Source organism: Bos javanicus, chromosome 10, assembly GCF_032452875.1.
Source record: "Bos javanicus breed banteng chromosome 10, ARS-OSU_banteng_1.0, whole genome shotgun sequence".
In the NCBI taxonomy this organism is placed as follows: domain Eukaryota; kingdom Metazoa; phylum Chordata; class Mammalia; order Artiodactyla; family Bovidae; genus Bos; species Bos javanicus.
The window spans coordinates 2,457,071-2,483,842 of NC_083877.1; the positions used below are offsets into that span (position 1 = coordinate 2,457,071).

The 26,772-nt window shown below is 34.1% G+C and overlaps 1 protein-coding gene across 2 annotated transcripts in view; it reads left to right on the forward strand.

Annotated features, from left to right (window-relative positions):
• YTHDC2 (YTH N6-methyladenosine RNA binding protein C2) overlaps positions 1–26,772 on the forward strand; it is a 72,473-nt gene that overhangs the window by 32,624 nt on the left and 13,077 nt on the right. For both annotated transcript variants that reach the window (XM_061429913.1, XM_061429914.1), the window contains 14 exons: positions 3,697–3,875; positions 4,115–4,211; positions 4,290–4,377; positions 4,464–4,544; positions 6,409–6,491; positions 9,097–9,202; positions 10,878–10,997; positions 11,317–11,589; positions 17,068–17,194; positions 18,248–18,453; positions 18,798–18,993; positions 19,848–19,957; positions 22,053–22,345; positions 26,536–26,713. In XM_061429913.1, the coding sequence (XP_061285897.1) occupies positions 3,697–3,875; positions 4,115–4,211; positions 4,290–4,377; positions 4,464–4,544; positions 6,409–6,491; positions 9,097–9,202; positions 10,878–10,997; positions 11,317–11,589; positions 17,068–17,194; positions 18,248–18,453; positions 18,798–18,993; positions 19,848–19,957; positions 22,053–22,345; positions 26,536–26,713 (2,137 nt within the window). The remainder of the gene's footprint in view (positions 1–3,696; positions 3,876–4,114; positions 4,212–4,289; positions 4,378–4,463; positions 4,545–6,408; positions 6,492–9,096; positions 9,203–10,877; positions 10,998–11,316; positions 11,590–17,067; positions 17,195–18,247; positions 18,454–18,797; positions 18,994–19,847; positions 19,958–22,052; positions 22,346–26,535; positions 26,714–26,772) is intronic.

The following is a 26,772-nucleotide window of genomic DNA, read 5'->3' on the forward strand; positions in this document are numbered from 1 at the left end:
TGGGCCTTAGGAAACATCCCTATGAACAAAGCTAGGGGAGGTGATGGAATTCCAGTTGAGCTATTCCAAATCCTGAAAGATGATGCTGTGAAAGTGCTGCACTCAGTATGTCAGCACATTTGGAAAACTCAGCAGTGGCCACAGGACTGGAAAAGGTCAGTTTTCATTCCAATCCCAAAGAAAGGCAATGCCAAAGAATGCTCAAACTACCGCACAATTGCACTCATCTCACACGCTAGTAAAGTAATGCTCAAAATTCTCCAAGCCAGGCTTCAACAGTATGTGAACCATGAACTTTCAAATGTTCAAGCTCGTTTTAGAAGAGGCAGAGGAACCAGAGATCAAATTGCCAGCATCTGTTGGATCATCAGAAAAGCAAGAGAGTTCCAGAAAAACATCTATTTCTGCTTTATTGACTGTGCCAAAGCCTTTAACTGTGTGGATCACCACAACCTGTGGAAAATTCTTAAAGAGATGAGAATGCCAGATCATGAAGTTAAAATATATTAAAATGTCTATTATTCAGGAATACAAAATATTTATTTGACTTGGGTTTTTGTATTATATTACATCTATAGATTTAGTCTTGAATATTTGTTGGGAATACCAGACAACCTGACCTGCCTCTTGAGAAACCTGTATGCAGGTCAGGAAGCAATAGTTAGAACTGGACATGGAACAACAGACTGGTTCCAAATAGGAAAAGGAGTATGTCAAGGCTGTATATTGTCAACCTGTTTATTTAACTTATATGCAGAGTACATCATGAGACACGTTGGGCTGGAGGAAGCACAAGCTGGAATCAGGATTGCCGGGAGAAATATCAATAACCTCAGATATGCAGATGACACCACGCTTATGGCAGAAAGTGAAGAAGAACTAAAGAGCTTCTTGATGAAAGTGAAAGAGAAGAGTGAAAAAGAAAAGTTGGCTTACAGCTCAACATTCAGAAAACTAAGATCATGGCATCCCATCCCATCACTTCATGGGAAATAGATGGGGAAACAGTGGAAACAGTGGCTAACTTTATTTTTCTGGGCACCAAAATCACTGTGGATGGTGATTGCAGCCATGAAATTAAAAGACGCTTAGTCCTTGGAAGAAAAGTTATGACCAACCTAGACAGCATATTAAAAAGCAGAGACATTACTTTTCCAACAAAGGTCCGTCTAGTCAAGGCTATGGTTTTTCCAGTAGTCGTGTATGGATATGAAAGTTGAACTATAAAGAAAGCTGAGTGCCGAAGAATTGATGCTTTTGAAGTGTGGTGTTGGAGAAGACTCTTGAGAGCCCCTTGGACTGCAAGGAGACCCAACCAGTCCATCCTAAAGGAGATCAGTCCTGAGTGTTCATTGGAAGGACTGATGATGAAGCTGAAACTCTAATACTTTGGCCACCTGATGCGAAGAGCTGACTCATTGGAAAAGACCCTGATGCTGGGAGTAATTGAGGGCAGGTGGAAAAGGGGACGACAGAGGATGAGATGGTTGGATGGCATCACCGACTCAATGGACATAGGTTTGGGTGAACTCCAAGAGTTGGTTATGGACAGGGAGGCCTTGTGTACTGTGATTCATGCGGTCGCAGAAAGTTGGACATGACTGAGCGACTGAAGTGAACATCTATAGATTTAGTCTTGAATATTTATTAGATGAAGTAAACATTTGACGTATGAAATTAGTTTTATCATTTTAATTTCATTAAATGATAAAGTAGTGTCTCAAAATTCTTGGCAGATCCAAATGCTAATTCTGGGGTGGTGGGTTTTGTTGTTATTTCATTAATTGCACCCAGAACTTGCAGTCCTTTTAGTGCTAATACTTTGAAAGTTCCATTCTTATGGTGTTAGGTCTAGCTTACTGGATACTACAGATTACCACATAAAGCAGTTATCTGGATAATATTTTATTTATCCTGGCTAAGTCAGCTTTCTTTTTGTTCCATAGATCATGATATTATCAATTATAAATTTAAAATATTTAAATTAAATTCATTACGTTTCCTGGATTGATAAAGTTTATAGCTTTAAACAACACAAAAGTAAAACAATAAACTTGAAATGGTGTAAGTTGGACTTAAAAATTTTAAATACTACAGTTATAAAGTTGAAAAAGGTTCATATTTTTCCTACTGAATGCAGTCTTATTTTCTCCTAAACTCTTTAAGAGACATTGAGCTGAACTGAACTTTCTAGAAATCATTATGATAATTTCTAGTGATGGCAATAGTCTATATTTTTACATACAGCATGAAGAAACAAGTGGATTATTCCAGTAATTTCTGCTGATGCTGGCTTTTGGGAAATAGCACAATCAACCTACTTTTAGTTTGAGGTGAAGTGAAAGTCGATCAGTCGTGTACAACTCTTTACAACCCCATGGCCTTTACAGTCCATGGAATTCTCAAGGCCAGAATACTGATGTGGGTAGCCTATCCCTTATCTAGCAGATCTTCCCGACCCAGTAATCGAACCAGGGTCTCCTGCAGTGCAGGCAGATTCTTTACCAACTGAGCTATTAGGGAAGCCTACTTTTAGTATAGGAGAACCAAATTAACAGTCATGTTAACTTGGTACCTGTACAGTTCTTTTATTTTTAATGAGAACTATTTTTCAGAATATTGTTTATAATAATGAGTAGTTAGAAACAACCTATTAAAATATAAGTGATCACCAAAAGTTTGGTTTTTAAGTTTTATTTATATTCAATTCACATATCATATAATTCACCTACTTTAGTGTATATTCCAGTGGTTTTTAGTATGTTCAAAGAGTTATGCAATCATTACCACAGTCAGTTTTGATAACATTTGCATCACCCCAAAAAGAAACCTATGCTCATTAGAAGTCTCTTCTTATTTTCTCAACTTTCCCAGCCCTAGGCAACCACTAATCTACTTCCATTTTCTATAGATTAATATTCTGGACAGTTCATATAAATGGAATCATATAATCTGTGGTCTTCTATAATTGGCTTCTTTCACTTAGCATAATGTTTTCAAAGGTCATCCATGTTGTAACATCCTTTTAATGACTGAGTAATATTCTATTTTCTGGGCAGACTAGTTTGTTTATTCATTCATTAAATGATGAACAGTTCAGTTGTTTCCACTTTTGGGATGTTATGAATAATTACTGGTATAAATATTTATGTACAGATTTTTATGTGGACAGATATTTTAATTTCTTCTTATCTATATTCTTAGGAGTCTAACTGCTGGGGCACATGGTAACACTGTGTTTAACATTTTGAGAAACGGCCACATTGTTGTCCAGAGTGGTTACATCATTTTACATTTCCACTCCGGTTCCAGTTTCTTCACATCCTCTCTCACACTTATTATTATTTGTTGTTTGATAATAGTAATTCTAGTGGGTATGAAGTGGTATCTCATTGTGGTTTTGAATTTCATTTTTCTGATGACTGATGATGTCATGTGCTAGTTGGCTGTTGGTATTTTTGCTTTGAAGAAATGTCTTCAAGTTGAGCTTTTTAAAAAGCACCTGTTGCCAAGTTTTACTTTGAATAATATACTTGAAACCAAAATATGAATTACATTATAGCTAGAGAATTAATTGTCACTTGACCTTTTAGAGTATATTGAAAATGTGAAGGTGGACATAATGGGAATAATTGGCAAGGGTTACTCTCTTTAATGGAATTCGACTTGATCTATTTTTTTATTTTTTTCTTCTAGTGCTTCTTTGGAATTTGGAAATCTGGATGAAAGCTCTTTGGTTCAAACAAGTGGAAGTGATCTCAGTGCAGAAGACAGAGAGCTTCTGAAAGCTTATCACCATAGTTTTGATGATGAAAAAGTAGACTTGGATTTGATTATGCATCTTCTATACAATATCTGCCATAGTTGTGAAGCTGGTAAATGAGTATTGTCTAAAAGAACTGGAACAAAAATATATTCTTTGATTCAGAAATTAATATTTTGTGTATATAAATTTTTATATAATTCCATTGATAATAATGCACAGTCTCTTTAAATGTCATAAGTATTAGAGCTTATCAGTACTTGAAAACACATATATAGTTCATTATGTTTAGTTTTGATTGATTCTTGTTTTAAAAGAGATTAAATGTTAAAAAAATCATTCTTCTTCAAGGTGCAATATTGATTTTTCTACCTGGATATGATGAAATTGTTGGTCTGAGGGATCGCATCCTGTTTGATGACAAGCGGTTTGCTGAAAATGCACATAGGTAAACGCTAACACTTTGCATTTATTACTTTTAATAACAGTTAGGTACCACAGTATATTTTCTCTTAATTGTCAACAGATACCAAGTCTTTATGCTTCATTCAAACATGCAAACATCTGATCAAAAGAAGGTATTAAAAAACCCACCTGCAGGTGTTCGAAAAATAGTAAGCTTCATAAAATCTTCATTTTTCCATTTTTTTAGTCATTGGTTTTGCATTCATATTAACTATGATATAATATTCTATTGCAGATCCTTTCTACCAATATTGCCGAAACCAGCATCACAGTCAATGATGTTGTCTTTGTTATTGATTCTGGTAAGGTGAAAGAGGTACGTATGAAAAAATTGCATTTTTGCTTAAATGAAGAAGGTTAAGTTCCATAACAATAAATATTTTTATGAGCAGAATTCATCTTAATGAGGAAACTTCTGGTTCTATGATGAATTTGACATAGTAAATGTTGGTTTCACTGAAGTGAATATTCTACCTTAATTCAGTTTGTAGGGTTTGTCTTGTTATTTCTAACAGTTTAGCTTCTGCAGCTTCCCTGTGGCTCAGATGGTAAAGAATCCTCCTGCAATGCAGGAGAACCAGGTTTGATCCCTGGGTTGGGAAAATCCCCTGGAGAAGGAAATGACAACCCACTCCTGTATTCTTGCCTTGAGAATCCTATGGACAGAGGAGTCCACGGGGTTGCAAAGAGTTGGACACGACTGAGTGATTAACACACACACACACTAAATATTAGGAAGAAAATGAATCATTTGGCTAGTAACTGAAAGTTTTGTCAATGTGGAAATTTGATTACGTACTTTGTATGTTTTCTTTCTACTTATGGGCATGGACTGTGTCCTTCTTGTTCATTGTTACATTTCCAGTGCTCTGCATGTAGTATTAATGGGTATTCAAAAAATGTTTAGTTCAAAAAAGCCTTCTTTAGTTCAAGAAAACAAATATAAAACCAGGCTTCAGCAAATGATGGCTACCATAAGAATTGGGCCCATCAACTGCGTTTGTAAAAATAAATTTTATTGGAATAATGCCTTGTTCTTGTCCACTTTTACCCATTGTCTGACTGCTTTCACACTGCGATGGCAGATTTGAGTAGTTGCAACAGAGTCCCTCTGCAAAGGCTAAAGAATTTCTGCCAACACCTGATATAAATAAAAGTCAGTGTTTATTTCCTTGTAGTATTGCAGTGCCCACCAATTCTCAGTATTCCTAATTTTGGTCAGTCCTTTCATGAAAGAATTGAAAATTTTTGGTTTTTCAAGGAAATAAATGCTATCCATGTTGGGAAAATACATCATGTCTGCTCTAGTGGGTATAAATTATCATTTTTAATGTGAAAACAAGTTACCTTTGTGTGTTATTAAGAAAACTGATGGTAGTGTCAAAAGTTATTTTATACACAAAATTGGCAAATGTAATATTTTATTAAAAACAAAATAAGCAGCATCTTTTCTAAAAATGTCATAATAAACTATTAGGAGAACCCATTTATATTTATCTATGTAGTTATTTTATGAAAAGGAAGGTATAAAGTCACTAGAGTATATATATTCTAGTTAACAATGTATTATTTAAAAATATTTCTCTATAGTAAATTTTCACTTTAGTAGTGAAAATATGGGGTTAGTAGTGGTTCTTTTTTACTTTCTTTTTTGTAACATTCTGGATAGGCTAATACATTAGTAGTTCAGCAGGAGATAAAATGGATGGGGTTGAAAATTCTTCATTTGGAAATAGGATTACTTTAGTGATTATTACTGTTCTCGCCAATCAGCTTCCTGAAAATTATGTCAGAAAATGTCTTTCCCTGATGACTCCTATTCCCCACAGTGATGTAAATCTGATAGAAAATGACCTTAAGAGAATAGATCAGTTCTCTACAATCTTGATGCTTTATGAGAACTGACTGCCATTATCCAAGTGTAGTAGAGTAAAACAGATAGCGTAGCAAGGCACAGCATGAGGAAGTTTTACAGTTCTTCAGAGTTTAGTTTTCCTTTTTTTCCCTTAGAATGATTATAACCAGAAATCTGGATTTTTAAAAAAAAATCAGTACTCTGTGCTAATTAGTCAAAAAGAACTCTGAATTAAACTGGGCATGTTAAAATATATTCATAATGTTTCCTATTTCTTCTTAAATACCTTTTATGTATTAACATGAAGGTGATTTAAATATTACAGAAATCCTTTGATGCACTGAATTTTGTTACAATGTTAAAAATGGTATGGATTTCCAAAGCTAGCGCCATACAACGAAAAGGCAGGTAATGTATATTTAATGAACATTCATTCAATTCCCATTAAAATGGGAACATATTTAATGTATATTCTACTTTCTATAAAATGTTGAAATCTTCATGTTTGTCTTAATTTTTATATTATTTTTTCAAAGCAGACAATTTTAATACTTATTTTAAAGTCAAATTTAGGTTATGTTAAAAGTAAAAATTTTTGCCTTGTATAACCTACACTCAGAACATGTAAAAAATTTAAAAAATGAAAATAAAAGCAATGTAAGATAAGACTAATTTCTATACTGTACAAAAAAACTCAGAATAAATCAGTTAAATTAAGATCACTACATTAACCTCATGTATGCCACATGTATCTTGCATATATGTGAAGAAAGGCAAATTAATGAGGTACTAGTTTTTGCTTATCAGATTGGTATCAATGAAAATTTTTAAGTTGGAAAAAGCATAGATCATAGGCTTTCATAGTTTGTTATTGGAAGTGTAAATTGGTGTGACTTCTTCACAGGATGATTTGAAATTGTTTATCCAGATCTCCCTTTTTGCAGTGGATTCCACTTCCCATAATTTATCCCGAGTATACTTGCACATGTGTGAAAAGATATATGTTTAAGAATGCTTTTAGTAGTATATTATTAGTAGTGAAAAATCTGGGAACACTGTAATGTCCATAAATAGTGAAGTGGTTAAGCAAATTATATTATTGCCACATAATGTCTTACTTAGTAACTGTTAAAAGGAAATATGTAGATATATGTGTCTTATGTGGATAAGTTTTCAGAAACTTGTATTAAATGAAAAAGTAAGGTATAAAGCATATATCTAGTATTTTCTTGTGCTAAAAAGTATCTGTATATGTTTATATATGTATTTAGACATACATTGTCAAGGCAGAGAACATTAAAAAACAGCGGTTGTTGATTGAGAAGGAGGACAAAACAAAAGATTATATTATCTAAACTTAGTTGATAAAGCAGCAACAGAGTTTGAGAAAATTGACTCCAATTTTGAAAGAAGTTTTGTGGGTAAAATGCTATCAAATAGCATGGCATGCTTCAGAGAAATCATTTATGAAAGGAAGAATCCATAAATGTGGCAAACTTCATTGTTGTCTTATTTTAACAAATTGCCATAACTTTCAGCCTTCAGCTGATCAGCAGCCATCAACATTGAGGCATGACCCTCCACCAGCAAATAGATTATGACTTTGAAGGCCCAAATGATGGCTAGCATTTTTTTAGTGATAAAGTATTTTTAAAATTAAGATTATACACATTGTTGATTTAGATGTAATGGTATTGCATGCTTAGTGTACTAGAGTATAGTGTAAAACAACTCTTCTGTGTACTTGGAAACCAAAACATTCTTGTGACTTGCTTTATTGTGTGTGCTATATTGTTTATTGTTGTTTGTTATTATGTTTATTATGTGTGCTTTATTGCCATAGTCTGGAACTGAACCTAAAATACCTCTGAGGTATGCCTGTAAATAATTCAAGAGGTACTCAGGAGAGTAATACTGGTGATTGTATGTTCAGGGGTAGGGAATAAAGTGGAATGAAGGATGTCTTACAGGTTTCTAAGAAAATTTTGTGGATGGTGGTGCTATTGTTAGGTGAAATGTGAAAACTGGTGATATGAGGACAGTTAATTTTTGATTGTGTTGAGTTTGAATTGACTGTGGAAAATCCAGGGGGAGCTAAGAGACTTCTGAAATACAGGTCCAGATTAGGATAATGAGACCTATATGGATGAAGTTTGAAGTTACGAGGATTATTAATATCACTTGGGAGAGAGAGTAGAGTAAGGAGAGCAGAGATCTGAGGTCTGACCTCAGAGGAACGTCAGCATTTAAGGACTGTGGAAGGATAGGAATTTCTTAGAGGAGGCTAGATCGGGTGGGAAAACTAATGTGTATGTAGTCAGGGAAATGGTGAAGGAAGGAATGGTCCAACAATGTCAGATTTTCTAACTTGTATCACACTGTGTTATAGTTATGTTTGTCTCTGTGGATTGTGAACTTTGTGGGAATAGGGATATTTCTGTATCTCTGTCACTTGGTATTAGCCTTGCTGTTAGCTGATACAAGGACATTAAATGAAATTAAAAGTCACTGCTTTTCTTCAAGGTATATTTCTGGTACTTTCCAGAAAATTATGCAAGTCTCTGATGATGGGGTAAATGACACTCCTTTAGAGTTGTATAAATGCATAACTTCCACAACTCTAATCAGTGGACCTAAACACAGTGCTTGGTATCAGCTTCATAAAACTGATTAAATTGCTATATATTTATTCATACTTTATTTTTTATTTACTTTTATTTGTGTGTATATATATATATGTATGTATATGCATTAAATTTTTTACCATTTTCTAGAAGTGTTACTTGTCAGGTAGATATCATTCATAAATCTCATTTGTAAATGAAATAATTGAATTTCACACCTATGAAGTATCTTTTCAAAGGTTAGGGGATCAGTATCAGAGTACAGATTCAAACTGAGATGACCTGATACTGGTTTATTGTTCTGTCTCCTAAATCACATTGCTTTTACAGTTTCCCTGTTATGGTTTTTATTCCTTGTTTGAGCCTTAATTTTGTGTTTTAATTTTAAGGGCAGGGCGATGCAGACCTGGAATTTGTTTCCGACTGTTCAGTAGACTTCGATTCCAGAATATGTTGGAATTTCAGACTCCAGAACTTTTGAGAATGCCATTACAGGTGGAAATTTACTACGTTCTAAAATGCTATTTTTGTGGGTGAGGGAGGAAAGGGGTCATTTCAAATTAGACAGATTGGACTTAAAAATAAATCAATTTATAAAATAAAATTCTAAAATATATATTATGGAGGGTGATTATATAAAACTAATATTTTTTCCTATAAGAAAATTTAATTCAGAAACCTCCAAAATTTTAAAGAGCTGCCTGAGTGCATTTCAGTTATGGTATAGTTTGTAAATATACTATTTTTTACTGTAACATTTTAGGATTCTGTCAACCACATCCATATTTCACCTTTTAAATTCTCAGTGAGAAGTAGAAAACAAATCATTCAAGGTCCAAACGATAATATCAAAATCTCAGTTCAAGTTGCTGAGCTTACCTTGTTAGTTTTGGAACTGAGTTCACTGAGATTTACTAGTCTATATTAATTATTTTCCTTTAAGTTTTCTGACTTAATGGAACAATCAAACACTATGTAGTTTGTTGGGAAAACTATCAGAAGTTCATTAATTTGATTCTTTGGTGTGCCAAGCTACATGCTAGCTTCCAAATCTTAAAGAGACAGTGGATCATATTATTGGCATCCATATACCTGGATTACTTCCCACTTCTCCATGCCTATGTGTCATTTTCTGTTCTTCTTACGATAAGATGCAGAATTCTTAACAAGAGCCTAAATCATCTCTCCTGCTTGTGTCTCTGGTTTTAATTTTTAATGCATACCTTTCCTCTTCTCTCTACTCATACTAGTAACTTCAATTTTTCAGGCACATTTTGTTTCTTTGTATCTCAGGGCCTTCACATGTGCCATCCCCTCTCCATAGAATCTACCCCTTTATTCCTTTTCTGATTAACTAATCTTTACATGGGAATTAATGCAGGGGACTTAAGAGATGCAGGTTTGATCCCTAGATCAGGAAGATCCTGTGGAGGAGGGCATGGAAACCCACTCCAGTATCTTTGCCTGGAGAATCCCTTGGACAGAGGAGCCTGGAGGGCTAGAGTACATAGGGTCGCAGAGTCAGGCACGACTGAAGCTACTTAGCACGCACAATCTTTACATCTTAATTTGTGTCATTTCTTTAGAGAATTGTCTTTGACTTCCCATGGCCACCTCCTCTTGCCGTTTCTTGAACCTCATGTTTACGTCTTTAGTTCCTTTTATCCTTCATTATCACAACTGTAATTAAGTAGTTAATTATATAATTATTCTGTTTTTCACACACAATGAAAATCCATGAGGGCAGTGTCTGCCTATGCTCTTCTTTTTCTCCAACGTGATGTGTAGTGCCTAGCATCTATCAAGCACTTAAACATTTGTTAAATGGATAAAAAGTTGTAGAATGCAGTATAAAGGGGGAAAAAAGATTTTTGGACAGTGACTATTATTGTTATATATAAGGACTATGTGAGAAGACATTGCCAGCAGGGACAGTAGTAATCTTGATAGATGTTGATGGAAGATGATTATTAAGATTCTCACACTAAAGTATGAGCCCATATTTCATAGAAAGATCTTTCATGGAATGAGATTATTTCCTTTGCTGTTCATTTTAATCAGGGGCTCTACTAGTCTCTGTTGGGGATCTATAATTTATATGATTTTTTAAAAAATGAAAATCAGCTATAAATGTCAACATTTCAAAATTATTTGCTCTTTTTATTTACAGGAACTGTGTTTACATACCAAGCTGTTAGCCCCAGTTAATTGTGCTATTGCTGATTTCCTTATGAAAGCTCCTGAACCTCCACCAGCTTTAATTGTAAGAAATGCTGTACAAATGCTTAAGGTTGGTATCTTTATAGACTTATTTTACCTGGCTATTTTACTTGAAATTTAAACCAACTGATAATATGTCTTAACTACTTTTGTACCTTAAAAAATTATCTTAATAATCATGTATTTTGAATAATTCTTTTGTGGTAATTATAGTAAAACAGTGGGTATAGTTCATTTTTACATGATATATTTGAAGCAGAAACTTTTTTATGAGATGTAATAGCAAAAGAAAATTTACGTTCTTATATCTTGCTTATGGATTTTTAAGTATAGGGTTTGATTAAACAGTTTTGATCATGTCAAGTTCTATTTTATATCATTTTATTTAGACAATAGATGCAATGGATGCATGGGAAGATCTCACTGAACTTGGATATCATTTGGCTGACTTGCCAGTAGAGCCACATCTTGGTAAAATGGTCCTGTGTGCTGTTGTTTTGAAGTGTCTGGATCCCATCCTTACAATTGCCTGCACGTTAGCTTATCGAGATCCTTTCGTCCTGCCAACTCAGGCCTCTCAGAAACGTGCAGCTATGCTTTGCAGGAAACGTTTCACCGCAGGAACTTTCAGTGACCACATGGCACTTCTCAGAGCATTCCAGGTAATATTGTTGTCATTTTAGTTTTGAAATGTTGCTAAACACATTTCTAGAGTAAGGGTAACAAATTTAAAAAAATAGATATGATTCCATTAATTTTATTTCATTATAAAGTCACATTTTATTAATAGCGCAGAAGAATATCTTCCTACTACTAATATGTTAAAATTATCATATTTTTCTCTAGTTTCTTTCATTTTTTCAACTGTCTCCTTGTGGAAATATGTGTATATATATATTTTTTTACTTTTATGTATATTTATTTCTTAATAAGCTCAAATTCTTTATCTTTAATCATATCTTATTCAGAAATGCTGTAAAATTTTAGTTAAGAAACAACTATGTTATTCAAAGTGTATAGAACAAAACTCAGAAGAAAATTATTTTGAATCTAATATCTATTTACTGATTTTTTAGAGTATATCTCTTTCTTGTGTACTCAGGAAAGTATATTAAGAATTTAATTTTATAAAGCAAAATCCAAAAATCACTTAAAAATTTTAAGATAATGTGAGAAATTGAGGAAAGTGATAAATAGGAAAAAAGGATAAGAATAGTGAGCCTGAGTAAAGGAAATGATATTGCAATTAAAAAATAATAATTGTAAGCTCTTTTGTGGGCATTATTGAACAGAGGTTGATGCATTGTTATTAATTGGGTATATTAGATACTGTATATTATAATATTAAGTGACAATATTGTAATCAGAGGAAGATTTGGAGTAGAATTCCTATCTAGTCTGTTTTTTTACCCAGCTTTTCAGTTATATTCTGAAGCAAGAGAACTCATTTTCAAAGAGAAGCTTTACTATACTACATATAGGTAATTTCTAGGAATCTCACTTTCCATGCTCACACAGAGTAGGAAGTTGATATAAAGGTTATTTTTAGAGGCCTGGAGTGACAGGATTCTTAGATAATAATGGTATTATGATGGCTTAGTTGGAAATCTCTCATACTTTAGTGGAGGAAAATTAGCAGGCACATCTATAAAAAGGTGAATATTTTTACATAGCTGGGTATTTAGGTTACCTGATACTTCATTCTCCTTGGGAGTTTATAAACTCAGTGGCTTTCATAGCATCATAGCATTTGAGTATAAATTATCTAATGATAATTCTATTTGATTATAAAGTCTTAGATTTTATTTTTAAATTATTTATTCTTAAAAAATTAGATATAGTTGAGATATAACATTATATTAGTTTTAGGCGTAGAGCCTAATGACAGAATTTGTATATATTGTGAAATGATCACTACAGTAAGTCTAGTTAACATCCGTCACTATGTTGTTGTTCAGTTGCTAAGTCGTGTCTGACTCTTTGTGATCCCATGGACTGCAGCATGCCAGGCCTCTCTGTCCTTCACTGTCTCCTGGAGTTTGCTCAAACTCATGTCAATTGAGTGGGGTGATGCCATCCAACCATCTCATCTGCTGTTACCCCTTCTCCTCTTGCCCTCAATCTTTCCCAGCATCAGGGTCTTTTCTAGAGTCAGCTCTTCGCATGAGGTGGCCAAAGTACTGGCGCTTCAGCTTCAACATCAGACCTTCCAATGAACACCCAGGACTGATCTCCTTTAGGACTGACTGGTTAGATCTCCTTGCAGGCCAAGGGACTCTCAGGAGTCTTCTCCAACACCACAGTTCAAAAGCATCAATTCTTCAGCGCCCAGCCTTCTTTATAGTCCAAATCTCACATCCATACATGACTACTGGAAAAACCATAGCTTTGACTAGGTGGACCTTCATTGGTAAAGTTACATCTCTTCTTTTTAATACATTGTTTAGGTTTGTCATAGCTATTCTTCCAAGGAGCAAGCATCTTTTAATTTCGTGGCTGCAGTCACCATCCACAGTGATTTTGGAGCCCAAGAAAATGAAATCTGACACTCTTTCCCCATCTATTCACCATGAAGTGATAGGACTGGATGCCATTATCTTTGTTTTTTGAATATTGAGTTTTAAGCCAGCTTTTTCCTTTTACCTTCATCAAGAGGCTTTTTAGTTCCTCTTCACTTTCTGCCATTAAAGTAGTATCATCTGCATATCTGAGGTTGTTGGTATTTCTCCCAGCAATCTTGATTCCAGCTTGTGCTTCATCCAGCCCAGTATTTCAAACGATGTACTCTGCATATAAGTTAAATAAGCGGGGTAACAGTATACAATCTTCTGCCCAGTCTTGAACCAGTCAGTTGTTCCTTGTCCAGTTCTAACTGTTGCTTCTTGATCTGCATACAGGTTTCTCAGGAGGCAGGTAATGGTGTCTTGTATTTCCATCTCAGTAAGAATATTACACAGTTTGTTGTGATCCATACAAAGGTTTTACCATAGTCAATGAAGCAGAAGTAGATGTTTTATGGGAATTCACTTGCTTTTTCTATGATCCAGTATATGTTGGCAATTTGATCTCTGGTTCCTCTGCCTTTTCTAAATCCAGTTTGTACCTCTGGAAATTCTTATTTCACATACTGCTGAAGCCTAGCTTGAAGGATTTTGAGTATTACCTTGCTGGCATGTGAAATGAGTGCAATTGTACAGTAATTTAAACATTCTTTGGCATTGCCTTTCTTTGGGATTGGAATGAAAACTGATCTTTTCCAGTCCTGTGGCCACAGCTGAGTTATCCAAATTTGCTGACGTAGTGAGTGCAGCACTTTCACAGCATCATCTTTGAGGATTTTAAATAGCTCACCTGGAATTCCATCACCTCCCCTAGCTTTGTTCATAGTAATGCTTCCTATGGCCCACTTGACTTCACACTCTAGGATGTCTGGCTCTAGGTAAATGGCCACACCATTGTGGTTATTGGGTCATTAAGAGCTTTATTGTACAGTTCTTCTGTATATTCTTGTCACCTTTTCTTAATCTCTTCTGCTTCTGTTAGGTCCTTTCCGTTTTTGTCCTCTATTGTGCCTATCTTTGCATAAAATGTTCCCTTGGTATCTCCAGTTTTCTTAAAGAGATCTCTGCTGCTGCTGCTGCTAAGTTGCTTCAGTCATGTCCGACTGTATGTGACCCCATAGATGAAAGCCCACCAGGCTCCCCGTCCCTGGGATTGTCCAGGCAAGAACACTGGAGTGGGTTGCCATGTCCTTCTCCAATGCATGAAAGTGAAAAGTGAAAGGGAAGTCACTCAGTCGAGTCTGACTCTTAGGGACCCCATGGACTGCAGCCTATCAGGCTCCTCCATCTCTAGTCTTCCCCATTCTGTTGTCTTCCTTTATTTCTTTGCGTTGTTCCCTTAAGAAGGCTTTCTTACCTTTCCTTGCTAAAATTTTTTTTCTTGTGATAAGAACTTTTAAGATCTACCCTCTAGTCTGTTAACTAAAATTGTTATCATTTCACAATATATACATGTATTGAATCATTATATTATGCACCTAAAGCTAATGTTGTAAGTCAATTATGTCTCAATAGAAAAAGTCACTCTTGGGGACTTCCTGGTGGTCCAGTGGTTAAGACTCTGTGCTTCTAGCGCAGGGGGTGCAAGTTTGACCCCTCATCAGGGAACTGAGATTCTACATGCTGTGTGGTGCAGCCAAAAAACAAAAATTACTCTCCGATGAACTTATTTACAAAACAGAAATAGAGTCACAGATGTTGAAAACAAGCTTGTGGTTACCGAAGGGAAAAGGAGGAGGGAGGGATAAATTGAGAGATTGAGATTGACATGTGTACACTACTATAAATAAAATAGATAGCTATTGAGAGCTTACTGTACAGCACGGCGAACTCTACTCAGTACTCTGTAATGACCTGTAGGGGAAGAGTCTAAAGAAGAGTGGATATTTGTGTGCATAACTGGTTCACTTTGCTGTGCAGAGAAACTAACACAAATTGTAAATCAACTATATTCCAATAAAAATTACTTAAAAAATAAATGTTCATGTCAAAAATGAAAAAAATTACTCTCTTAGAAACTTTACAATATACCATATAGTGTTATTAACTATAGACCATGCTGTACATTACATCCCCAGGACTTATTTATTGCCGGGGTCCAGCCCCGGTGGATCCAGGGAATTCAAAGCGGGGACGGCGTCGGTGAGGATCAGGAAACAATTGCTTAATTAAACTTTAATTAAGGATATAAAGAGTGGTTAAATAAGGATAGCTCAGTGAGAAAATTTAGTGGAGAAAAGAGGCTGAAATAAGGATAGCTCAGTGAGGAAATTCAGTGGAGAAAAGAGGCTGAATAATTCAGCCAGAAGGTGAGAGAAAGAGCAACATGGGGAGACCAAGTTTCGGTGAACAAGGCCCGCACTTTATTTTCCAAAGTAGTTTTTATACCTTAAGTTATGCATAGAGGATAATGGGGGAAGGGCTAGAGTCATGCAGTAAGCCAGGCTTTCTTCCTGCAAACTTATCATATGCAAAAGTTTAGGTGATCTGCATCATCTTCTGGCCCGGAGGCCTGTTAACATTTTAAGACCCTTTCTTCAGAAAACTTATTTTTCTCTAAAGGTGATTGGTCAAGCGCCACCCTCCAAAAGCATTAGATAAGGTTGCATTCCTACAGAGCAAAGGTGTGGTGGGCTATAACAAGAAAAAGAATTAACTCAAGGGTCCCAGGTTACAAACATTAAAGCTACTACTTACACCAATTATATTAATCAATACACTGCCAGGGACACAGCAGGTAAGGGATATGGAAACTTAGCAGCAAACATTGGCCCAACAAGTGAAAAACCCTTCACCAATACAATTTCTAATCAATCTTTTAACTGCTCAAAGGAATCTGTATTTAGACAGTTTAGAACATCTCATGCCTCTCACATTTGGGAGGCTCTGAGCAATCACATGTGGCCGGAAAAACCTATTCAGGCAGGCTAGAGGACTTCCAAAGGAGTTTGTAGGTTGAAACACTATCACACCCAGGAACTGTATTGACTGGAGCTGTAAGTTAACTCTTTTTTTCAGAGAGAGGTAGTGGGGGACAGCCCCCTGTAAAGTCAGAGGTGTAGGTGTGAGCACAAAGCAGTAAAGTAGGCAGACTCTGGTTTTGGGGGTAGATGCTCTAGAATTTGCAGGGGGACTCCTGAGGCTCGATCCCACCTTTGTGTATGCCAAGCTTACTTCCTCATGACCTTTGCCACGGGCGGAGTTCCTCACGATGGCTCCCGGCAGTGATAGAATTCCAGTTGAGCTATTCCAGATCCTGAAAGATGATGCTGTGAAAGTGCTGCACTCAATATGCAATATGCCGGGAGATGGCTCCTGGCAATTTATTTTATAATTTTAAGTCTGTACCATTTAATCCCCTTCGCTTGTTTCACCCACCCTCCACTCCCCTAACCTCCCCCCTCTTGCAGTCATCAATCTGTTCTCTATATCTATGAGTATTTTTTTGTTTGCTTGTTTTCTTTATTTGTAACAGAATTAGAAAAAGAATTGACTTTGAGTGGTTAATATAATGATTTTCAGTTACTTTGCTTCCTAACTGAGAAGTGATGTGTCTTTTGTGTAATTTTATTTTTATAGGCATGGCAGAAAGCTCGAAGTGATGGGTGGGAACGAGCCTTTTGTGAAAAGAATTTTCTTTCACAAGCTACCATGGAAATAATCATAGGCATGAGAACTCAGTTGCTTGGTCAACTTAGAGCGTCAGGTAAAGTTTTCCTCCAAAGAACCTATTTCAACTACTGGGAGTACCCTGCCTATACCTTATAGTACTTGTTATGTTAACTAAGCCATCTTGCATTATCTTTATAACATTATCATGTTGTATATCTTTGGTTAATGAACTTCTTTGTATTAACTTTGTAGACTTCTGCATGATATTAATTTTTGTTTGTTGATTAAAAAAAGGATATTATAGAAGCTGTGGGTGATGAATGATTTTATAATGTTGGCAATAAACAATTTATAATATATTTTTTGGGAAAATAGATTTAGGTATGGTACTTGTTATATTTTATTGCTATTAATAAATAATTTTATGGAAGAGAAATTGCTAAAAATTAAGTAGATTGATATGAATGCTGTCCTTTATATTTTTGGAACATACAACAACTAGTAAGCACATGAAGGCACTTGATTTTTTTTTTAAGAGAATGCCAGTTTTGCTATATCATTTTAGAATTGTTTCTTTGAATTTCTTTTTGAGTGACATTTTATCTTGAGGAAATAGAAGAAAAGTACCTGAGCCTGGATTCCTAGAATAGTTCAAGTGCCAAAGTGATATAAGGCATGAACCAGAGGATTTAGAGTTGTTTCAAATATGGGGAAATATGAAGGACTATTGAAATTCAAGCAAGAATACTTTATATTTATTTGACTTCACTTCCAGGATTAGTGTCTATCACAACCAACATGATATTAATACCATTCAGCGGAGTATTTTAGGTTTTTAGGTATGATTTTAGGATGCTTCTGATAGCTGTTTATGGAGAACTTTATTGTAAGAGTATGTTTTGTTTGTTTTTTTTTTGTCCACAACTTCCCAGTGTATCTACTGCTTACTTTAGTCTAAGTAAACCTAAACTTTCTTAGAACATTGCTTCTATATGTTAAACTTTTCAGAAGAAATTTTATGAATTATTGTGAAATTTGAATCATTAAACTTGTATCAGTTATACATTATTTTTTTGTGAAAACCACAGATTTAAAAGTGTATCTTGTGAAGTAGAAAATGTTGGTGTGGTTTCTTTCATCTTTCTAGGTTTTGTGAGAGCAAGAGGTGGTGGTGACATTCGAGATGTTAACACAAATTCTGAGAATTGGGCTGTTGTTAAAGCTGCATTGGTTGCAGGCATGTATCCTCATTTAGTTCATGTGGACAGAGAGAATGTAGTATTGGCAGGGCCAAAGGAGAAAAAAGTACGGTTTCATCCCACTTCAGTTCTCAGTCAGCCTCAATATAAAAAGGTAAAACTTTTTGAATGCTTTTTGGTCTTGAGGTAAAACTTGTCTAATATAAATAGTTGAAAGTCAATGAAAAATGTTCTCAATACCAACATGCTTTGCAAAATTAATTAGTTATAAATGTACAATTCAACATTGGAACAAAATTTTGATAGACTCAAAAGAATGTGTCAAGTATTAAGGGACCTTTGTACAAACTACGTGAGCAATGATTTGCTTTAATTCTTGTTTGAGTAGTAATATATGCATCATCTATTTTGCTGAGGGACTTTGTACATTTTAAAAGAATTACCAGTAAGTTAAGTGACAAATTCAGTTAACAGTTTTAAAATTTATTTTCCTAATAGATTCCTCCAGCTAACGGTCAAACTGCAGCAATCCAGGCACTGCCCACAGATTGGCTTATTTATGATGAAATGACCAGAGCTCATAGGATAGCTAATATTAGATGCTGTTCAGCAGTGACACCTGTCACTGTGTTGGTATTTTGTGGACCAGCTAGGTTGGCAAGTAATGCTCTTCAGGAACCTTCATCTTTTCGTGGTAAATATATTATGATGGAAATACAAATCTATTTGAGAGAAAACTGTTTTTTTTTTTTTCTTATTAAACCAAACAAAATTTGAAATTGCAGAAATTTATGTGGTAGTAGCTCCCTTTTGATGTAATAAGAATTAAAAAATATTAAAATATACCACTATTCTTGAAATTGATTTCTAAGGTAGCTTGATATTGATTTGTGCATTTTTGATTAATCTTGCTGATAGGAAGTTTAGTTTTTTCTTCCACTTGAATTTAAATGATAGTTTACCATAAATAAAGGTAATTGTTTAAAAGAAATGTTACCCATAATCCTACTACCTTTATGCAGACACTTTTTAATATTATGTATTTTTTCTGTGTGTTTAAATATTTTAGGTATTTCACCCATACTGTTATTTTATATTCTATTTTTGTTTCACAAAATATAAAATATAGAAAGCATTTTTAATATTTCATATTAATGGTTGGAAAATATTCTGTCACATTAAAGTGACAGAATGCATTTAAAATATTTCTTTATAGTTGGATATTTTGATTATTTTCAATTTTTTGTTATTTGGTGTTTTAGCAAATATTTATTTATGTCAGTTATTGTGCTAGTCATTGAGGATGTAAAAATTTGAGAAAAAGATTTGAGAAATTCTGATATTTAGAATTTGAGTAGAGAAATAAAGAATGGCCAGATGCTGAGTTTTAATTTGTGACCTGCTGTGTTTAGAGAACTCTCCACACAAATTGTTAGTATATCTGGAGGATTTGTATAAATGCAGAGTATCTGTATTGGCTTACTTTTTTTGCTGTGATGTTAGATAGTAAAAGTGAATTTCTTTTCCTTTCCATACGTGTTTGGACAGCAGATGGTATTCCTAATGACAGTAGTGATAGTGAAATGGAAGACAGGACTACTGCTAATCTGGCAACTTTAAAACTTGATGAGTGGCTCAGTTTCAAACTGGAGCCAGAGGTGAGTTGCTTTCTAGTAGTGTGATAGATTTTTTTCATTCAGTTGTATGAACTATACACGGTGTGATGAAAACTGTCTCTTTAAAATTGAGCCCTTAGTGTGAGAGGATAGAATACACCTTGTTTTTCAGTTTTCACAGGGCCCTGTTACATTCTCTGACATGTTGTGGTTTACTGCTATAGAGGATTTGAAAAACCTAGGTGTCACTTAGTATTTGAGCATGGTGATATTTGAGTATGTTTGTTCATATAAGAAAATACTGAGTGCTGGGGACACAAGAAATTCTTTTATTTTATATAACTCTGTTTAAAGGGAAAGATATGAGGTCATTCTGTTTTCTCTTTACATGTATCTCTCAAGTAGGAAAGATGAATGTTTGTTATCAGATTAAAATTTTTCTTTTTTTTTTTTTAATTTTATTTTATTTTTAAACTTTACAATATTGTATTGGTTTTGCCAAATGTCGAAATGAATCTGCCACAGGTATACATGTGTTCCCCATCCTGAACCCTGCTCCCTCCTCCCTCCCCATACCATCCCTCTGGATCGTCCCAGTGCACCAGCCCCAAGAATCCAGTATAGTGCATCGAACCTGGATTGGCGACTCATTTCATACATGATATTATACATGTTTCAGTGCCGTTCTCCCAAATCTTCCCACCCTCTCCCTCTCCCACAGAGTCCATAAGACTGTTCTATACATCAGTGTCTCTTTTGCTGTCTCGTATACAGAGTTATTGTTACCATCTTTCTAAATTCCATATATATGTGTTAGTACACTGTATTGGTGTTTTTCTTTCTGGCTTACTTCACTCTGTATAATAGGTCAAAGCCTTCCCTTAATTCTATCTTTACTTTTAAAGATCATTTTATATCCTTTTAGGGGACAATACGAACTGTCAAAAGTTGATACTGGCTAGAGCTTACTTTTTTACATGCATTCCTTCATCACTTCAACCTACTGCAGTCTCATTTCCATTCCCATCAATTTTTCCCTTCACTGAAACTGTACTTGTCATGGTAGATGCTGTCTCCTCCATGTTGTCACAGCCAGACTGCTGTTGTTGATAAATGTGGCCTTTCTCTCATAGTTAACACTATTGCCCATTCCTTCCCCATTTTCCTTCCTCAACCCTGTCCAACTTCTTTGTCACTAGTTTCTATAATACTACTCTTTGCTGATTCTTCTATCTAGAGAGGCTGTTTCTTCTTAGGTTCTTTCATGTACTCTCTTGTATGTGCTTGTACCTTAAATGTTGGATGTTCACCAGTAGTATGTTCTTTACCGTACACTGTCTCTGCAGTTTCTAGGGGCCTCACCTCTGCATGTAGATTTGGTAATCATTTATACATTGATAACTTCTAGGCCCATCTTATCTGTATCTCTAGCTTAGGATTTTCTCTGTATGAATTCAGCTGGTTTCTGGACATCATCATTTGGCAGTAAAATAAAGTATGAATGAAATTAAATGTATTTTTTCTTTATTTACCCTGCTGTTACTTTTCCAGTATTAATCACACCTTACCACACACTGTTTTTCTTTCTCTCTCATTGGACTGTATAACTTGATTTTGTGTCTCTAGTGCCTCAAAATGGTAAAGAAATTTTATTTTTTTCATGCAACAAAATGAATGAAATTGATAATAAAATATATAAAATGTGAAATGTGTTCCTTGGAAACAATTTCAGACTAATAAATAATTGTCTTGCAAGTGTGGTACGTATTTTGCTGTTACCTATTTGAACTGAGGGCTTCCCTGATAGCTCAGTTGGTAAAGAACCTGCCTGCAATGCAGGAGACCCTGGTTCTATTCCTGTGTCGGGAAGATCCACTGGAGAAGGGATAGGCTACCCACTCCAGTATTCTTGGGCTTCCCTTGTGGCTCAGCTGGTAAAGAATCTGCCCACAATGCGGGAGACCTGGGTTCATTCCCTTGGTTGGGAAGATCCTCTGGAGAAGGGAAAGGCTACCTACTCCAGTATTCTGGCCTGGAGAATTCCATGGACTGTATAGTCTGTGGGGTCCCAAAGAGTTGGACACAACTGAGCGACTTTCACTTTCATTTGAACTGAAAAAAAGCTATTTTATTACAGGCAGCCAGTTTATTGCTGCAACTTAGACAGAAGTGGCACAGCTTATTTTTACGTCGAATGAGAGCTCCATCCAAACCTTGGTCTCAAGTTGATGAAGCTACTATAAGAGCAATTATAGCTGTTTTAAGCACTGAAGAACAATCTGCAGGCTTACAGCAGCCATCTGGGATTGGCCAAAGGCCAAGACCTATGTCTTCAGAAGAACTTCCTTTGGCATCGTCTTGGAGGTCAAATAATAGTAGAAAAAGTTCAGCAGATACTGAATTTTCTGATGAGTCTACTACTGCAGAAAGGTAAATTTATAGCATTTTATTAAAATGAGATATTTTCTCTAGGAAATAGTTATTTATCATAGAATCACATGCTTTTATAATATTTAAAAATTACTTTCTTATAATCTGAGATATGCAAAAAGGTTACAATAAAATGGGAAGAATTTATTACTTTTAAAACATAATTCTTTTAAGTGTTAGATAATACGAAGAATTTCAAGCTCCTGGGGTCTTGAATTATTTAAAAAGGAATTTTTTTTTTTTTGTCAGGAAAAGCTCAAAATGTTTAATTTTCAGAATTTACAAATTTAGGGTCTATGAAAAAGATAACAGCATTTTTTATGATGCATTTTAATTCATATATGTCAAGTCATATCTTTCCTAGATACAGCAAAAAGTGTTGGCTATGGCCATTTAGAAGAACTGTCTCCTTCCAAGTCTTACCTAGATATTAATAAAACTGACTGGTTTTTGTACAGAAAAGTACTTTATTCATTTGTTCATACAGGGACATATTAAATGCTTAGTGTTCTTGGTGTGAGGCATATAGCAATGTATAACAAATGAAAAACAAATCTCTTCAGAAAGGTTACATTTTGTTGAATAGAGGAATACATATATTAAAAAAGTAAATTTACTGTCTTGGCAAAATTTCTTACAATTTAGCTAAATTCTTTTATCATTTCTATCATTTGGCAATTAGATGTGAATTTTTTAATATATGATTATTGAGAGCTCTTATATTGAATCATTTTTCCAAAATGTATTTGGTAATGTTGTATTTATAGTGAATGGTTGGCCATGATTTAGAAATATTTCTGGTTGTAAAAATGTTTGTTAGAACCCAATTTGTATTTCTTTATATCAGTTAATTTTTTTTTTTTTTTACCCTGATAGAATGGATAATAGAGACAACATTCTTGCCTGGAATGCTAGTTTGAACAATATAGTAGATATTATCTCTGTGCTAAGAATATTATTTCATTGTTAAAAATTGAAAATAGAAATAATGGAAGCATAAAAGATATGTGATGCTTATTATTTTTCAAGGATCAGATGGAATATTTAGTACCTACTATCTTTTGGTCAGATTTTACTTATTTGAATGAAGCATAAAGGCGTGTTATCAGTTAAGACTTCAGTAAAAAGGAATAATACATGATGGTTTCCAAGTTTTTCATATATAACATTTTAGGAATAATTCAACCAATTGCTTACAATAATGTGTGTCCCTAAACCATTTTCTCTGATGTAGATACTGCCAAGCAAAAAAGAAAATAGTAAAAAATACATTTTCTGCTTAGATACTCCTCTTTTTTAAAAGATTTTTTGAAAAATTTCCTTGAACAAGGGTTATTTCGAATATGTGAATACATTTGCATAGAAATTATGTGGTAGACTTATTTATAGACTCCTCTGTAAAAAAAAAAAATATATATATATATATATTCAGAGGGACTATTTATACACACATGTGTTTATATACATATACATACATACTATACACATACATTTATGAGGAAAATTTTCCTATTTTCTTTATAAAAGTAATGTATACTCATTAAAAAAATTAGAAATACAGGAGAAAATCACAATTATAATAAAGTATAATATTAGTTATGCTTTAGAAACTGATTATCTTATAAATTCATTTTTTCTCCTGTGATACCAATATCTGCCATTTTCCTTTCCTTATAGGTTGTAGCCTTGCTTTCTTTATTCTTTTATCTTTTGAACAGTGAGATAAAGAATTTCATATACTTTTAGACTTTGTAGTTTTAATAGACAAGGCCTGAAACTGATGTAGCTTGGTGAGGAATAGATTAAGGACTCTTCTGAAGATGTATTTTTGAATGGAGAATAATCTTTCCTTATAATCTTTCTGGAATTGCTTCTTGAAGAAAAGGTATTTATAGTTAGAGTTTTCACACTAGGATGGCAAAATATAGATCAGATAATTTCTTTTAATAAAAACATTTTATTAAAGTTATTTTAAAAAGTTTAAGAAACTATTAAAACATGGAAAATGCCCATATCCCATGTTAAAATTAAACCAGTGTTTTTAAGTTGTTGTTTTTTACATAATAATTTGCTTACAAAGAATAAACATCTTTTCTATAATAAAAATGAGGTATAACTGAATTAGAATTCTTTGATTCTCTTAAATGAAAATGTAGGTGGAAGGGTTTATACAAATGCTGTGTTTCTACATGCATAAAATTTGAGGGGGAGCCAAAATTTGGGGAGGAAGAGAGAAAAGCTAGAATAGAGCAGAGAGTCAAAGATCAAATTGGAAACTGCAAAAGTAGGCATTTAGTTCTATTGGAAGTATCATTTTTATTTTAATAAGATATTACCCTCAATTAAGTTCTATTACCTAGTTTTCAGGTAAATAATCTGCCAGGGTAAGAATGATGGGATTTTAGAGGTATAACTTGATAATTCATTGAATTTTAATTCTTAAAGACAAAAGCCCTGAAAAGTTGGTTTATTATATTCATCAAGTTCTTAATAATTATTCACGTTTATTCATTATATATTTTTGTTAGCATTTTTAGGCTTTAGCTGTTTTATTTGTGAAAGAAATATTGAATCCAAGATATTTATTGAAAGAGAAGCAAAATGTGGGGATAAGCTATTTTAACTTATTTTGAAGGCAGAGTAATTATAATTGCAAGGCTCATGGAAGTTTATGAACTGTTTATGACTTATTTTTTTATGTTTTGTTTATTTATTATATATAAACACAGCAAAGTAAATGATTGTTGTTCAGTCTCCCAGCTGTGTCCAACTTTTTGTGACCCCATGGACTGCAGTATTCCATGCCTCTCTGTCCCCCACCATCTCCTCTGAAGTTTGCCCAAGTTCATGTCCATTGCATCGGTGATGCCATCCAGCCATCTTATCCTCTGACGATTTTCACCTATTTGCTGTATCTACCCAATTATTTTTTTCTTGCTTCCTTTTTTTTTTTTTTTGTTCACAGATTTAAAAATCAGTCTCTCACATCATGTCATTTTACTCCTCTGTATTTAGATTTGAATCTCTTAAAAAATAGAGGCATTTTTCCTATACAATCAAAATCCAATAATCAGTCCTAATAAAATAATCATTTCCCCAATTCTCAAACTATGTTTATTTGAAACAGCATTCAGGGAGGACTCACTCATGCACTGTATTAGGGTGTCTTGTTTCTTGAATCTCTTGTGATCTAGAGCTCCTTTGTTGACTTTTCTTAGGGAACTAGGTCAGTGGTATTATGAGATGTACCACATTCTGGATATGTCTCTTTTTATTGCTATATCCTGCATATTTCATGGATGTGGTTAGCTCTCAAGGCTTGATTAGATCCAGTATTTTGGCAAGAACATTTTTTTTTTCTTTTGGAAAGAATATTTTATAGGTAATGCTATGAACTTTATATTATACTGCTTTAGGAAGTACTTAATGTCTTCTTTGTTTTTTAATGTCTGGTTTTCCACTGAGATGTATACTTTTAAAAAAAATTATAAAATTCTTGACTGCCATTTTTGCTGCATTTATTCATAGAATTTTAAAACAGAAGAATCTTGGCATTTATCTAGTTTAATCCCTTTATTTAATAGCTAAGGATATTAAAACTCAGATAAATTAAAAGACTTGCCCAGGATCACCTACCTCATTAGTTGTAAATTTAGTTCTGTCTGAAAATCCTCTCTCCTGACTCTATTGCAATATTATTTCCATTTTGCCATGCTGTAATTTTTAGTATGCTTTTGAAATCTGTTTGGTTTTAAGATATATGCAAATGGAAGAGAGGTAGAGTAGGTGATTTTCTAGTAAAGGCCATTAGCATAGAGGTATTTAAATAATTTTAAAATGTTAAAAGACATTAGGCATCAATATATGACATTATAATTGTTTAGGATTTCTTCTAGACCGTCATAAAAGAGGTTAGGAGTTTTGTAAGGGAAATAATACTTGGATATCTAAATTAAAAATTTTTATAGGTTGTTTTTAATGTATTTTTGTATTGTTTTAAAAAAATGTTATCTTTGTAAGTGTACCCTAATAGTACAACCCTTTCTTCTAAATGTAATAGAAGAATGAAATTGCCTTTTAAAATACTATTCCATAAATCACAGAATCATTGAACTTTGGTTTGAAATGGGGTCTGCTTTGTATTATGATCTTATGTGTAACTGATCTTTGCTTCCTCCTTTTCATTCAAGAGTATTGATGAAATCTCCAGCTCCAGTACTACACCAACCTCAGAAGTATAAAGATAGAGGAATTTTGCATCCTAAACGAAGCACTGAGGACCGGTCAGATCAATCTTCTGTGAAATCTACAGACAGCAGTAATTATCCAAGTCCTTGTGCTAGTCCTTCTCCTCCATCCTCAGCAAAGGTAGAGTATCAGGGATTTGTAGCACATCTGATGTTACATATTTAAACAAAATTATAAAT